The 17,147-nt window shown below is 33.5% G+C and overlaps 1 protein-coding gene across 1 annotated transcript; it reads left to right on the top strand.

Annotated features, from left to right (window-relative positions):
- Positions 1 to 1,025: 1,025 nt before the first annotated feature.
- Positions 1,026 to 16,720, top strand: LOC149080088 (uncharacterized). Its single transcript, XM_089239067.1, has 8 exons — positions 1,026 to 2,103; positions 5,270 to 5,419; positions 5,563 to 5,637; positions 5,891 to 6,019; positions 8,005 to 8,162; positions 9,097 to 9,431; positions 15,115 to 15,370; positions 16,362 to 16,720. Exons 1-8 carry the CDS (start codon positions 1,102 to 1,104, stop codon positions 16,699 to 16,701), a joined length of 2,445 nt encoding a protein of 814 aa, XP_089095193.1. The 5' UTR covers positions 1,026 to 1,101; the 3' UTR covers positions 16,702 to 16,720.
- Positions 16,721 to 17,147: the final 427 nt, after the last annotated feature.

Raw genomic sequence — 17,147 nt, 5'->3', positions numbered from 1 at the left:
GAGGCCCCCGGGCCATGCTCTGGTGGGCCCATGCATTAAGACAGAACTGGTTCCTGGGCTTGAGCCCTGTCAACTCCACGCTTGTTGAGGCTACGGTTTCTTTCACAGGCTTCTGTGCTCTAGATACCGTGTTTCCCAACCGTCGGGTCAGAGCAACACCTTCTATAGCAGAAGGCCTCCGTTCGAAGCTCGTGACGTCACTGAAGTCTCCCATTTCCCTTAAGGCGACTGCCCTATTGTAGTGGCTATAATTTCTCTTATAGTCATTGGATATACAACATACTACGTCCCTTATACTACATTGGATATATGATAACCGACCGGCCGCGGTGTCATAAAGGTTGAAAACCACTATCTAGAGCCTAGGACAGTTCCCAAGTTTTTGTTTTACGGTCCCTTCAACTATTGGGTGGCAAAGGCTGGTAGAAATTTCTGGCTTTCCATAGTTGGGTGAGATGCCTCCCCTTCATCCCTTCTGCCTTGTCAGGAAGAAAACACAGTATGAGGAGGGACTGAAGTGAAACAGAAAAACTGCTTTGCTCGTAAGCAAAGAAAAATAGGGAGAAATTCGCCATGAACACAATTTTGGAAAATCCGCCCAAAAAACCGCCACCCGCCAAAGCCAAAAATTTCCCGCCGAACCGTTTTCAAACCAGCCCAATTTGGCGGGAAAACCGCCAATCTGGCAACTCTGTAACTGGGATATACTGTTTGTTGTTATTTTTTGACTTGACTTGACCAAAGCTGCGTTAAGAGTTCCTTTCAAGCGGTATGGACTTGACTGAGTTATTCAAGGCTTTCAGCTTTGCTGACAACCAAAATATTGATGATTTGCATTACTGTACTTTCGATCATACTACTATTATTACCTTTTTCATTATATATCATTTTATATTCATTACGAATCATAAATTTATGATTTTTAATCGTTTTTTTTTAATTTTCTTGATTTGTTATTAATCACGTGATTATTGTGATGATTTTCGTCGTAATCATACGCTCAGTAACGGGTTTCAGATATGGCAACGAACACATCTCCATGGCGGGAAAAAGCATTATTTGTTTACTCTGTTTCATTTGCGTGAGTGGCTTTTTTTGACAATGGCCACGAGTATCTGTGCATGCGGGAACGATTTTTATGTGCCAATAGTAAAAGACACGAACGAGCTTGAAGTGATGGTTTTCAAATATGAACAAGGTCAATCATCGGATGAACTCCCTTCATTCGTCAAAAACACCAGCCTTTCATTACAAAATGATTTCGAAGAGGGTTTAACTAATCGTGCCCTTGGTATTTTGAGTGTTGGTTTTTTTCAAACAGGACTTGAAAAAGTGATTGTATTGGTTCGGCATGGCCGAGACATCATATATGTAGTTTCATGCCCATACAGAAATGAAAATGAATACTTGCAAGTAATGGCAAAATTTGTGATACAAGGTTTCGAATATGATAGCTACAAAGACTTTATGGCCGTTACTTATGGGCCAACAATTATTCATATACAGCACCCAAATATCTTCTTTATGTTTCCTCCTGTCCAGGATCATGCTTATTATAATTTGAATAATGTGTTGAAGAAAAACTTACGTGTGAATAAAATTCTCCATTTTACTTCGATTCAAACTGTTCAAGATTTTGGCAATGTTTCTGTTTATTTGTTGGCTTTTGCTCTGTGTGATATGAAGTGTCAAAAACATTCTGTTGGTATATATTCTATCAGTTATAATAGTGACAAACACTTTTTAATTGACGAAATGTGTGAAATTCCATTGCATATGTTTTTCTCTCCATGTTATGAAACTGTACTTTCTTCTTTGTTTATATCTTTATTACCATCTTTTTTTAACACTGACTCTAGTTCTGATGTAAAGAAAAGTAAATTTCACTGGCAAGAGAATTCTACTGTCATTTGTACACAAGCAAAACAGTGTCTAATATTTCAGAAAGGGAAAATGAAGCAATTTTGTAGTATTCCAACACCCGATGTTTCACATATTGTAGTTACTAGTCCATGGATGCCATTTAACACCTGGCAAATTTTTTTAAACTCTTCTTCAAAGGGTATTTCTTGGCTGAATTTGAAAACAGGAAGAAAATTAGAGGTATTAACTCTTATATATGTATAACATTTTCCCATAATGTATGTTGATATATGTAGGACTGTCTTAAGATGACCATAACTAGAGGGGGGTAAGGGCAACTGCTCCAGTCAGCAATATTAGGTGGGAACAAAGAACACAGTTATAAAATTATTGAATTTTAACGTTGTGGGGGGTGGCTGAATCATGTTTGCCTGGGCGACAAAAATCCTAGTTACGGCCCTGTTTAAAAGCATCATGGGCCCCCAGGCCAAGTGATTTTTGTGAAGCCCTACCTGGAAAATTCTCGAAAAATGCAACTTCTTTTTTTTGGAGGTCCCTTTTCTCTTGAGGTCCCCGGGCTGTACTTGGGTGAGCTCATGCATTCAGACGACACTGGATGTATATATGTGAGAAATAAAAATGTATGAACTGGGCGGGTTCTGGACATTTTTCAAGTGTAAGTGAATAATATTTTGGTGATAAAAAATTTCCTCCCCCTCCAATCAGAGCCGTTCACTTGGCACTTTTCTATGGTTGCATAATTTGCAGGATTCACGGTCTGACTCTATGTATGACATAACACTAGAAGGACCTACCAGTCATTTTGATAATTTTCATAATAAACCAGATTGTTCACAATGTTGGAATTTCACGACTTTTCCTAAAAATACTGAAACATGTGGCTAACTATCATAAGTTTAAAAAAATCTGCCAAGCCATCTTTAGTTTTACCTAAAAGGACCATGACTGGTCAATTTGGCTGGTTCACTGCATTCACAGAAAGTATTTAGGTGAATCGTGACATCAAAATTTCCTGCAATATAGATTTGTTTGCTTCGGCTAGTTGAAAGCACCTTTGCTGATCAATGAAACAAAATACAATGAACAAAACTATGAACAAAACAATGAAACAAAAATACTAGTAGGTATAATAGTAAAATATTAAAAAAAATTTACCTGTGAAATTCAACAAGGATCATGAAATTCACAAGTGAAACACATTTGATAAAATATTGAATGTTTTCCAAAGTGAGAAAAGGCAAAATATTCTTTTTCTAAGTTCAAATGCATTGAAATGTTGAAATATATATCCTCTAAGTGAGGAAAAAAAAGGAATCAAAGTATAGCGTTGATAAGATGACAAAAACACTCAGTGTGAGTGTCATTACAGATTGCCAGTGCATGTTTTCTACAACATTGGACTTGGCCTAAAGATATGCTTAGCTGATTTGTTGAAAGAAAAATAAAACTGGAAAAGTTATTTCCTTGTTGAAATTAGCTAAAAAGCTTAGAGTAACTTATTTCTTTAGAAATAGAGGAATTTTGGTGGCACCAACACAAGTGTTACTGTATCAGGAAAAGCACAGTTATATGACCTGCTATACAATAACAAAACAAGCGATACATTTTTAATTGGTAAGAAATCTTTGTGCGGAAATTGCATTTCTAATCTAACAAAGGTATTGAAAAATGTTAAAAGTTTGATGTGCAAATACAGTTATAGTACAAGATTCATCGAAAGACTGGTTATTTGTGGAGATGAAGATTACAAGGAAGAAAATTCATCACTGCCCCCACGGGACTCGAACCCCGGTCTCTCGCTTGCCAGACGAGTGCTCTACCATCTAAGCTATGGAAGCATGATGAATTTTCTTCCTTGTAATCTTCATCTCCACAAATAACCAGTCTTTCGATGAATCTTGTATTGACAAGTGGAGAGGACGTTTCTATATACAGTTATAGTGTTTAGAATGTGAATATTTTTACCAAGGAATGTTCATATTTACATTTAAACATAATAAAGCTTGCGAAAATCAAGAGTATATAGTGAAAAAAATAACCTCCATTCAAAATGGCTGGTATTGGTCCTTCTAGGTAGCACAAAACCTCAGTCTTTCTAGTGTTAACTATCACAAGTTTAATGATGTATGTTTGCTGTTCATAACTAGAGTTCTTCAGTACTTGTTTATAATTCATTCTGGAACTTGTGACAAATGCCAAAATCAATGAGATGAGTACCAAGCAAATTTTTTCAAAAATAAAATGTGTAAATAACGATGGAGCTAATAGGAAGAAAGTTAGTTCCCAAAAGCAAGTTGCCTGCTTGTAAATAGGGCAGCAAGAACTGAGCAGCTCCTCAGATTGCAGAAATTTCTTTAATGAAAATACGAGTGCTAAGTTTGACAAGTTCTGAAACAGCTGGTTGCAGAGATGTGAGGATATACATTTCAACCATGTTGTTTGTACTTCAACCTCAAATTTGATGAGTTTGGGTTTGAATCATGGTGGGAAACATGGAAATGTAGCCATTTAGAATCCAGTTTGAATTGCAAGTCCTAGCGTAATTAGCCTCTATATGCATAAGATGGCTGAAGTGTATGCAAGGCTGTAGCAAGTGGGGGCATGTGGTTCCCCTCCCAACATGTGAAAAAATGTATGGAATGATATGGTTAAGTCTATTCTATCAATTTGTTCTCCCCCCCCCCCCCCAGAAACACAAGTTATACCCCTTCAAAATAAATTTCTGGCTACAGACCTAATATGTAGGCTATACCTTTTGCAGCAACCGTGGTCTATTTGCTCTGGGCAATTTACTACCATTTCACCCCACTAAAAAAAAGTAATCGGAGTGTTTGTATGTAGCACTTGTTAATAGGTGCTACCGCCATTTACTTTTCAAATTGGTAATGAGTGAAAAATTACTTGTTTAGTAAAATTGTCAAATTATGTCTTATAGCTTTTTTTATATTTCTGTAATAATTTGTAAAATATGGAATATGACATTTGTGGTAATGCTATAAGTAAATTGGTGCAAATGTTACACACACACACACACACAGTGATTTTTTTAAAGAACAGTTAAAAAAAGCATGCATACGTGAACTGAAATTATTGCTAAAGACTACAGATGTATAAAGAAATGAAATGTTACTTAGCAACAATTTAATAATCTGAATATCAGAGATTGATTCATTGAGAAAAAGATTGCAATATTTTTTTTATAATGAATAACTTTTAAAATACTTATAATTTTCACATTTGTTTTAAAAGAATGGAATGACTTTGAATATTAAATATCCTTTAACTTTAATTTGTGAATGAAGTGTTATAAAAAATGGAATTGTAATAATTGTAAGATTTGTGACTCTATTTTTAATGTTTTTGTGTCTATTTCTTTCGTAATCAGTGTATTGAAACTTGGAATGAAGCCTCAGAATTTGTGATTGGTGACTTTTGTAAAAGTGGGACCAAACAAATCCTTCTATATTTTGAAGCATTGTTTGATATTACTCCGGAGGATTTCATGTTGTTTCAAATATTGCCATCTTATAACATTGTATGTATAATTTTTCTTCATGGGAAAAAAATTGAAAATTTAATAATTTATTGCTTAAGTTATATATATTATATATTATATTATTAAAAATTCTTTTTATGTGTGTCCTTTTATCTAATGAAAATTATTAAAATTTATTTCAGCTGATACCAAGCAAGGCTGTAAATATGCATGATTATACAAAATGTGCTATTGTTAAATTGAGAGAGAAAGTTGAGGTAATGCAAATTTTTAGTTACATTTGCAATACATTAAATCATATTTGGGGAAAAAATGTTTATCCCTATTTCTCCATGCACTTTATAATTTATAAACAATTTGTTTTTTTTCTAGTAATCATTTGAAATTTGTTACTTTTAAAAGTTTTTTTAAGCATTTTTCTTTGCATAAAAAAATAATTTTAATTTTGATAATCAACTTTTTTCTTTTTGGTATTTTTATCATTTTCATCTATTTTTTTCACCTGCTCAGATGGGACGTTCTTGGGTTCTTGAAGCTCAACGAGATATTGCATTAAAAACAGCTCATACATTCAAACTTATGAAAATGATTTCCAAAAATAATGTGGGAAATGATGTTGAATACAATGCAAAACAAGATGTAAGTACAAGGTTAAGCTGTCTCGATTTCAATTAACAAAATTAGCATAAGTTATCTTTATAAAATAAGATTGATCCTCCTGTAGCATATAAAGGATTTTATCAAGAAGGGTTTTTTTATACTTCAAAAACCATTGTAATTCCACTCAGGGAGCCCCTTCTGACCTGAACCCTCTTGAACACTCACTTAGAAGTTCTACCCATATTACCTTCCTGCCATAATTTCTAAGGGAAAAACACTCAATGAAGGACATGGTGACACCTTTCAAATAGTAAAGATTTGATTTTTATTAGCTCCCACACAAGCATCTCTTTAAGAAAGCAATAAACAAATTGTGTACAGCTTTGTTTATACTTATGCTCAGGGCAGTAAGTATGTAAGGGCAACCAGAACTCGAGTCATCAAGAAAGCCTCAAATTAAGCTAGTTATATGTAAAAAGATTAATATCAGAACTTCAAATGCTAATCTTGTCCAATCTCCCCATTGCAGCCCACAGTTTGGCCCTGCTGTTGCCTTCATAAATAATGCTTTTATCCAGCTTTGTCTTATATATTGCAGTTATCCTAAATTTTATGGCTTTTGTGACAATATGCAAAACAAATAATTAAAATAGTCTTTTATGCCTTTTAATAATAGCAATACTGTAATTTACAGGTTAAACTGATGGGGTTTAATTAATGGCATACCATTAAATTTTTATGCCATGTAAATATAATATTTTGCCATTAAAATATATGAAGATGAATCAGGACCAAACTCAATTTCTTGGTGAGGGATACATGAATGGCGCTCACTATTTAATAAACCTTTTTTAGTATCATGCTCCTGCACATTACACGGCATGCCTGGAAACAACAAGGGAGACCAGCATGATGAGAATACCCATATTTTCCAGCATATTGCAAAATTCAGGTCATAGATTTTGGATAATTCTTAACTACCAACTCTAGGAATCAAATTGGTTGATTTGAACCTTGTCTGTTCTCTGCATTTCAGGATCCTTTCTGGTTTACAAACTATGTTCAGATAGTTCAAGCTTCTTCGTTTTTGCTTTTGCTAGCACAAATCTTGATTTATTAAAAATATCCAATGCTAAGCATATTCGTTCATGTAGATGAGTTAAATAGATGCATAAGTGTTCTTAAACCATGTGCAAGATTGGAATAAGCTCATTATCAACAAGCATATTAATTTTTAATTTTTTTAAAAATTAAAGAATCACAATGCAGTATCAATGATAAAAAACTGATAGCACATTCCTTCAGTACGACAGATACGGAAAACTGGCTGAGTGAGGAGATATCAATGTTTCAGGAAAGGAAAATTCATCTCTGCCCTCACACGGGGAGAGGTTCCTTTCCTGAAACATCAATATCTCCTCACTCAGCCAGTTTTCCGTATCTGTCATATTAACAAGGGAGAGTGACATCTTCCGTCACACATTCCTTCAATCTCTGAACATGTCACATTTCAAAATAATGTGAAATAGTTGTATTTTGTATTTAATTTAACATCATTGAATTGTAAATGCTCAGTTTTAATTTTTCCATCAAATTTCTCTGTGAAACAATTTTGCTATAGTAAATAACTATTATTTTATTATAATTCTCTTATTTGTTACTATTTAATGCAAATTGATATAGGTCTTTTGAATGTATTCTGTGATCCTTATTAACCCTCACTTTTCTTGGCATGCCAGGAATGGGCCAAACTCAAACATTCAAAAAGCTGTGTCACCCGAGTTTTATGCATTCTGGCTAATTCAGTATACATTCAGTTTCATAAAGGGACATGATCTATAACATTGTTTTGGAATTTCATAAACAGTGATAATTGCAGAATAGCATTTATTATATCACGTTGCACCATTTACTAACATTCAGTTTTAGTTTTCCTGAAAAAAGTATGTTATATATTCCTTGTCATAAACAAGGAACAATTTTTTTTTTTCAAGTGTTTTAGTATGGTCTTGTCATTTTTGCAGAACTGGCTGAACGATATTGTAATTCACAAAGAGATTGAAATGGCGAGCTTGAATAATGAAAATGTACAGGAAAAAACATTAAAAGTGGTTGACAGCTGGAAAATGTTTGAAAAAAATACCTTAGTTTTTGGTTGGACTCTGAAAAACATGTCAAAAAGGTATTCTCATAATATTTTCAATTATTTTTGTCTGTGTTATACCCTTGTGATAGCTGGGAATTGTAAAAAAAGGCAGATTTCCTTATGGGTGGATTGAAAGCGGTAGTTTTTGTTTTTAATGGGAACTTTAGCTTTTCACCATCATAGATATTGGTGGGGGGGGTTTATTGCTGTGAAGTCTTTTTTTCTGTTGGTAAAATTCAGAAAACAAAAAATGTCAGATTGCATAAAAGTGGAGTATTATACACTTTTGTTCTACACCTTTTTTCAATGGATTTAGTGCAAATAATTGTTTGGCAGTGAAGTTAGCTTGGAGTTGACGAGTGTTGCTAACAATATGATAGACAGTGACATAACAGGCAGATAAAACAGATGCTTGGCTTTTCTTCATCAGATATGCATATCATCCTACAAGATCATCTTTCTGTAAAAAGTGTTTGTTTAACTTTAATATTGGTGCTTTATTCTCTCAGTGTGCATGAGCATTTTCTGTACAATGGTATTATTTTCAGTAACGATTGAAAGGAGTATGCAAAAATTATTCTGAATTGAAAAACTTCCTCTTAAAAATTGCTTCTATCTGAAAATGGTAGCCAGATGTGAACAATCATTTCCCATGACAAGACATTTCTGCCAAACAGTGACATACTGAAAATATTTTAAAAAAAATTCTAGAAAAAAATCATGTGATCCATGATTGTCTACCCTGGTATCTTTTTGTCTTCCGAATTTTACTGACAAAGAATAATCGCACCTACAAACCTCCTGGTGTTAATAATTACAGAAAATTGAAGTTCTGCCAAAAAAAAATATAATTCTCAATCTAGCTGTTGTCTCTATTGCAAAGCTTTCCTAGTGCCCTTTGTATTAACTTTTCTTGTTTGCAGAAATTTGTAAGGATGCATTTTTACATCTCTACTATTGTTAATTTCAGCTGTGTCCACAAAGTTGATGGACATATTGTTACTGATCTATTGCAACTAGATTATCGTGTAACAGTTTTTGTCCATGATGGAGATACTTTTGGTCTCACAAAGATGAAAAGGAGTCATATGATTCCCGGAGAAATGGTTTCTGTTGTAATCTCTTGTAAACTCCCAAAACTGTCTGAAAATAAATTGGCATTTTCATGCATAATTTCATGGAATATTGGTGTCAGCAAAGGAAGTATTGATGATATTGTACTAAAGAAAGGACGATTTCCTGATCAACAGATGTCTTTGCATTTTTCATTACATGCTGATGAAATACTAAAGACAAGATGTATAGGTATGCAAAATTCTTTGTTATTTTACCAATTTTCTAAGAAACCTCATTACTGATATTATTTTAGTTACGTGGCATATGAGTGATCTGTAAATGTGGCACTTATTTCATTTTTACAAAATTAGGTTTGAGGTGGCAGGCCACATCAGGTAACCCAGAGGGTCATAGGTTTAGCATATATGGCTTAGAGGGTGGGGCGCAATGAATTTCTTAAAGAGAAATTTTTTGTTCTCAGCTTTCAAATAGTATTGAAATTAACAGAAATTTCTTATAATAACATATAAAGGTTTTTTTTTATATTTTATTTTTTTAAAATATTTTTTGCATCAAAAAAAATTTTTGATCATCGCGGAGGCATAGCAGGGCTCATGCCCCCCCCCCCCACATATGTCTCTGCTTTCAATATCTGTTAGGAGGTGGTGCTGATGAAATGTTTTTGACAAGGGGGGAATCAAAAATGGCAAAAAATCTGCTGATGTAATACTTGAACAATCCCCCTGTAAATTTTTTTTTACTTTTAGAATAGCTACAATGTGATGTGACGGAGTGGAAAAGGTTTTGGATTTGAAAAAATCTATTCTCAACAACTTTTATGCCGAGGAGTTGTGTGCAATTGGTAAAACCACATGCATGTAGGACCATCTTAACACATGTGTGGGCCTACTGGGACATGACCCAAGAACCCTCATGATAATTACATTTGGTATCATGCTTTCCAAAAGTAAGTATGTGAATTGGTAAGCTGCAAGGTGGCATTGGTAAGCTCCAGCAATGTTAGAGCTCCAGAACATTAACATACCCAGTAGCTTATGATGTCGTTGAGATAGCCCAGCATGTATGCGTATGATGCATTGTTCAAAATAATTTCAAAGATTTTGGAGTGAGTGAAAATCATGAGAGTAAAAGTTACAGTCTCAGCCCATTGAATATAGGAAATGTCATCTTCAAGATAGAGACAAATTTATGGTTTTTGTTGTTTATGGGCTGTACAAATTTTGCTGTCCTCCTCTCATTCTAGTGTAATTTTCTTGACCAGTGGTTCTCAACCGGGGGCCCTAGGATATTCCAGGGGGGGCCACGGATGAAAATCTTGCAAAAGGGGAGCCACAGCTACTGATACAGGGGCCATGAAGAAATTTGTGACATTAAATTTTGTTTAGTCAGTGACTAAAAAAAATTTAATTTCAAACAAAATGTGCATAGAATATCTTTTTCGTAATTTCTCCCCATTCAAGTAACATTAACATGAAGAAGGAAATAAAAAAAGTGGTTCATGTAATCTCGGTGGTTTTACGATTTGGGGGTGATAGTAGGTCCTTACTCAAACTATAGAAGAGGTTTAAGCAAAATGGAATAACTGTAATGACAGAAAATTGTGTGTGTTCAGACTTTTCATTCAAAGAGAGCTGCCATAAAGGAAACAGACAAAGCTTTGTTGACCATTCATTGACATTCTTTTGAGTGCTGGTAGTAAATGTAATCCAAGGAGTAGATGGGTGAAAATGAAAGCTTGTAAAATCGTTTTCATGCAATTACAGATGCATAGCCATCTAGTTTAGCACAAAGCTATCTTCAGCCAGCACTGAGTGGTCTGATGGGGAATATATTTATAAAAATCGAATAGAGAATGATTGCTCTGATGTATTTTTTATGAATTTTGAAAGGGGGTGCCAATCCATTGCCTCTGCTGAAAAGAAATAAAGTCGAATTCAGTTATAACGAACTCCAAGAGACCAAATCATACATGAGGAAAAATACCCGTGAAATTTAAAATTTTTTAAAACTACATTGCTGTGATAATGTATTGGGACAGGGGCAGCTTAAGCGAGGGTGCAAGGAGTGCGGCGCACCCGGGCGGCAGGTTGTAAGGGGCGGCAGCGTAGACTTTACTTAACACTAGAACTGCTGCACTTTCGATATACCTAGAACCGCGGACTGGGTCAAATTGACCCAAACTGTGAAAAAACGATATTTCATAGCGAAAAAACAGGAATTTATTTTTGGTTTCTGAGTTTTTCCTTACTCTTATTCAATGTTGTTTAATTGCGTATTCATAATGGAAAATTATATTTGTTTATTTATACCGGCAGATATAAATAACTTGAAGTTCAAAGGGGGGAATCGAAATACCTAGCACCCTTTAAAAAAAAGAAAAAATATATATTTTTTTTTTTACTTTGCTTTAAATCTAGATTTGTTTGTTTCATTAGTCACGCAGGAAGTCGCCATATTGGTGAACTTGGACACGGTTTGCATGTCCCTCAAAGAAAGAGGGAGATATCACGTGATCCAAAAAAGCCTCATTGAAGAAAACCCGGGCAACGCCGAGTATTATAGCTAGTCCTAAATAATTTCAATGCAATTTTCCTATCCTGCAAGAACAATGTTGTGGACATTAGAAAAAAATTCTAAAAAGGCGTATGACTACATTTAAAGCAATTTAAATTTGTTTATTAGAGACTCACTGCATCTGCCGATTTCTGAAAAAAGTGCAATAAATTCTCACGTAAGTCTTCACTTTGAAATGTCGATAACCTGCTCAATGCGTCTCTTTGTATCTGTCAACCTGGAATTTATGGTTTTTAGTGTTGATAATATGCATGTGAAACCAATTCAGCGACATGTTTTCACAATCTGCAAAAACTGCTTGGATTTGATAGTTGGAAATGATGTCTAAATGCCAAAGATTTGGAGTTCGAATCAAAATGAAAATGTCAAATAATTGAAATTGTGCTTCGTATAAATGAAATATTTCAATATTGAAAGCTATATATATATAGAGATTAATCGTGCCTGTAGTCAAACGTCTCATAAATGTGAAATTTTGTCATAAAACTGAGAGTGAGGCACAAATCCCCTTGCGCACAAGTGGAATTTCGAGGCATTTACCGAGCCCGTCTTGGCCATTTTTCTTTTACTCCCTCCCCCCCTTTCTTCCTTTTTTTCCTTCCTAAATTTATAAAAGTAAAAAGGACATAATCATTATAAAAAGGACTGTTTTCAGATCAAACTGCCGAAGTTCAAAATTTCTACTTTAATGCAAAAATGTCCGATTTTTTTGGGGGGAAATACGGTCAAACCCAAAGCGTATTAAAGACCCTTTATTAATACGCTTTGGTCAAACCCCATTAGACCGGAACTCCAAGAGACCCGAGAAATCACTTCGTAATAACGAAATTTCATTAAAAAGGAATTCCAGATTTTTATATTGTTCCTATGTAAACCTATCTGAGGGATTAGAAAAGTTTTCGTTAAAACGATATTTTTCCCGTTATAATGGTATTTGTTAAAATGAGAGTTGACTGTATTTCGTTTCAAGTTATTTTTTTATGTGTATATGCAGGCTGCATGGGTAACACGGCGTATGACACTTTACTGGCGGACAGTTAGTCTTAAAGACATACCCAAGTAGAAAAACTATCCAAATCACGTGTACAACTCAGATATGTCATTCATGTTGTAAGGGGTTGTATAGCTATAAAATTTAAAAAAAACCACTCTTTACACCGTCCCCGTGTGCCAAAGAACCCAATTAAGAAGTTGTTGTTTTGTCTTTCCCGATGCTAACTAAAATACTTTTACAAGTGCAATATTTACCGAGATATGTGAATTCGAAAAATTGAGGAAATTTGGGAAAAAACAGCATTTTTTTTTTTAATGCGGGAAAAATTGTTTCCCCCCCATTTAATGCTGTTTTTTTCCAACTTTCTTCGAATATCTCAGTGAAAATTTGAACTTGGACACGTTGAATTGTTTTGTGGGAGACCGGGAAACAACTTTCCAATTGGGTTTTGGGGCACTGGGTGTTTGCATAAAAAGTTAACATTTTTATTTTAATAACTATGTAACCCCTGACAACATGTATCAAATATCTGAGTACTACACATTATTCGGGTACTTTTTCCAACTGGAAGTATGCCCCTAGGACCAATGGTTCACCAGTAAAATGTCATATGCCCCGTTATCTATGTGCTCTGTATATTAAATATAGTACGGACTGTTATGTGAAGTAATTGTGTTGGGTTTAAGTCAACTCGCACGTTGCTTCGTTTGCCTGTGAGAGATCGGCCATGTTATGAACCAAAAAGCCACTTGAAGGTAACTTGTCATCCAATGAAATATCAGATTTTCACTGTATCAAAATTGGAGTCAACAAACTGATAATTTATTTATTTGAAAATCTGATTATTTATATTTTCCGATTGGCTTGAAATCCTGATAATGAATCGTTATGTTCACACGAACGGTTTTTTCACTGCGTAAATGATTTCTCTGGAATGAATGGTTCAAACAAATATTTAAAACATTTTCACTCGAACTTTAGTTCATTTTTTTAAATTGATAGTAGGGCTACAACATGAACCTATATCCTTAATACATGTATTATTGTTGAAAACGATGTGCAAGGTTGAACTTTTCAATTGTGATTCATTTGTGTGGCTACTCCCTCATTACTACTTTTATCCGCATGAAGAGAATAAAATGAATAAAACTGCTTGCTACCACTTTTTGCAATTTTTATCATTATAAGCATGCATATTTTGGAAGCTACAACTGACATTTCTCAATGAAACCATAATCTTTTACACAAAAAAAAAACTAATTTGGAAATAATAAAAATTTCATCCAGTACAGTAACTTGATGAGTCTTCAAGCGCAGAGTTTACATTGATTAAAAATATATATTTTTTTAATTGGACTGACACAACACATAAAACATACAAATCAAACTGAGAAAAACACAAAACAATAAACTTCACAAAAAGTAACATTACAATGATACAGACACTTTGTGACCCCAAGGGATTTATTCTAGTTTTACTGTATTCAATTATGTTTATTTTGCTTTTTCGTTATTTTCATAAATTAAAAATTAATCAATTAAATTCAAAAATATTTATACTTCAGACAATTTTTGAATAACTATCTTCTAATGGGAAAATGGGGGGGGGGGAAAGGAAGGGGGAAGTAGAAAATTATTCATGTTCCCAAGGGGGCCACAGGAATGAGAAATGGTTGAAAGGGGGCCATGGACAAAAAAAGGTTGAGAACCTCTGTTCTTGACCACCCATTCTCTAAATTTTCTGTTCTGGGCTATAGTTTTTTTATGTATGCTTCTGCCAAAGAATGATGCACAAAAATGCATTCACTGAAATTTTATATCCATGGGGTAAAGTGCAGATCCAGTTATCCAGCATCCCAATTATATACATGAATTTTTATATTTCCCGCGAATTTGATTAATTGATTTTGTTAACAATAATGACACTCTCTTCGTTTTCAAAGAAACACTGCAGCATTTAATTATTTAAAAGTTTCATTTTTAACTCATATGTTAGGTCATCTGTTCAAGTGTTATACATCTTTTAAAATAATTTTAGCAGTGAAAGGTCTATTTAATACTTACCTGGGATAATCTTACCATATCCATTAGTAAAAATGTTGCGGCAGTCACACACATCTTGAGGCGATCAGCCAGATAAAATAAAGAAATGTGACTTTTTTTTTATTACTTCTAGATTCTGATTAACAAGACTTTTTTTGAGAAGGGTAATTTTCTTTCAAAGAAATGCACAATCTTTTAACAAGCTTTGATTTTGCTTTCATAGATTTATAGTGAGGTTATCAATCAATATATGTGCATGTACTTCTTTCATTTAATGCATTCTTTTATGAAAATTGATAGATTGTACAGACTTGCAGGAACTGTTATCATTCAGGGGTACTCAAGAAGCTATGCATCTCTGGATCTCTACTGAAAATTCCCAGTTTTCATTTGCAGGCATTATATCCCAACAAGAACCACCATTTGCAATGAAAGTTAAAGAGCACAAAAACTGGAAGTGGGCCTTATTTAATGATTCTAGTTGTATGCTTCATGGTGTCAGTCTCACATGGACTCATCACTCATCTGACGTTTTAGAAGTGTATACATATTTTAGGTAAAAACATAAGGTGCAAAACATTAATTGTATTGATTATTTTAATTTAATTTTTTTTCCCAATTTTTTCTATTATTTTTGTGTAAAAGTCAGTCATAAAATATATTTGTTAATTATTTATATTTCTTATTTACCTTCAAAATGATTGTAGCTTGTTCTGGAAAAATAATGTGGCATTGAAAGTGGCTCTCTGAATGAAATACAAAAAAAAACTAGTTTTTTTATAACAGATGTTGGTTTTACATCTGTTCATTTTGCTGTAATTAGACTCTTTGCATCAAACTGAATAATTTGGACATTCCAGAAATTTCCCTTTTTCATCTGCATGTACGAAACAGAGAAATAAGCTCACCACATCACATATCACACCTCTGCACACATCTTTTTATTTACACTATGACATACTAACCTGACTGGCGGTTGCTTATGTAGTGTAAAATAAAAAGGTTTTCAGGTTCTCATCTTTCTCTACATTTTCTTCCATCCAATTGTGAAACTCTATCTCTGTGTTTAGTTAGATTTTTTTTTTTGTGCTTTTTACTGTTTTATAAAACAGCTTAAATTTTAAGCAGTACCAAGAAATTATTAAACAATTTCCTATAGAAACCTATGTGAAATCATGTTTCTGCTAACTAATATGATTTCAGAACAAATTATCTAAATTAGCCAAAGTATCAGTGTAGGCTGATTTCATTCAGAGAGTGTTATGTTTTAGTTTGTATGCCTATAGCAATCAGAATTTATTAGGTAAAGGTTGTTTCCCAACTTATTTTTTGCTACACACAGTAATACCATTCAGTGTATTATAATTTATATAAGTTGAAGAATAAGTACTACATACTTGCTATTAAATTTGAGTTTTTGTTTTTGTGCTCTCAGTGTTTTTTGTACCATGTTTATTTATGAAATAAAATTTATATGGTTTTTATATAAATATTCTATTTTTCTTTAACACTTTTTAATTTTCTTGCATTTTCAACCCTTTCCTTAGAAATGAGAGTGAAATTGTGATTTTTGTCAGATGGCTATACAACATTCTTCCATATGATGTTATAGTTCTCCCTGTTGATTGTTCAATGACACAAAAGCCAGAGCTTGAGAAACAGTTTCTTCTAGCCATGAAAGAGGAGTTAGATCTCCTACAAGCGTCTTTAAGTCATCAAAGTGTACCTATGCATGATGAAAACGAAAAAAAAACTGCATGTGAATATAAAGATGCATATTTATCTGGTAAAATATATTACAAGATAAAAAAAACAATGTTCAAACGAGAACTTCTTACTGATGACTTGGTGTGCAAATTATATAATTTAGATCAATATTCAAACTAGTAATTAAAAAAAATTTAAGAAAAAACATTGAAATGCTTCAGTTATTTATTAAATTTTGTTAATTATGACTTTCAAAAATTTAATTAGAACTTGAACATGAAGATTCAACAGCATTCATGAAGTAGTTAGATTCATCTTATAGTGGTTAATGAATATATAAGAAAGCTGTCTCTCTCTCTCTAGTTTTTACGAGAAATCAGATGATCTTGTTCCAATCACTTTATCGATCAGGCCAATGTTTAGTACCTCAGCCTCTGTGTACTGTTTCAAGTGGTCCTGGTTGTAATCAAAATCTCTTGCAGGTTTGACCCATAATATTTAAAAAAAATTTCATTACATCACTGTCATTCTTACATGATTTGGGATTGTCACTACCACCAGAAAATTCATTGTAATTCATTAATTGTTTAATAAAATTAAATTTTGATATGAAAACATCTTTAAAT

Source organism: Pholcus phalangioides, unplaced genomic scaffold (assembly GCF_987345545.1).
Source record: "Pholcus phalangioides strain wild (caught in Gottingen) unplaced genomic scaffold, Ppha-v1.0 ptg000011l_1, whole genome shotgun sequence".
Lineage (NCBI taxonomy): Eukaryota > Metazoa > Arthropoda > Arachnida > Araneae > Pholcidae > Pholcus > Pholcus phalangioides.
This window is presented reverse-complemented; position numbering and strand designations above follow the sequence as displayed.

Bases quoted from the DNA above. Each gene is read 5' to 3' on its own strand.
- LOC149080088 (XM_089239067.1), top strand. From the start codon at position 1,102: ATGGCCACGAGTATCTGTGCATGCGGGAACGATTTTTATGTGCCAATA. The intron at 5,420-5,562 runs GTATGTATAATT...AATTTATTTCAG, and splicing joins TATTGCCATCTTATAACATT to CTGATACCAAGCAAGGCTGT. The intron at 8,163-9,096 runs GTATTCTCATAA...TGTTAATTTCAG, and splicing joins CTGAAAAACATGTCAAAAAG to CTGTGTCCACAAAGTTGATG.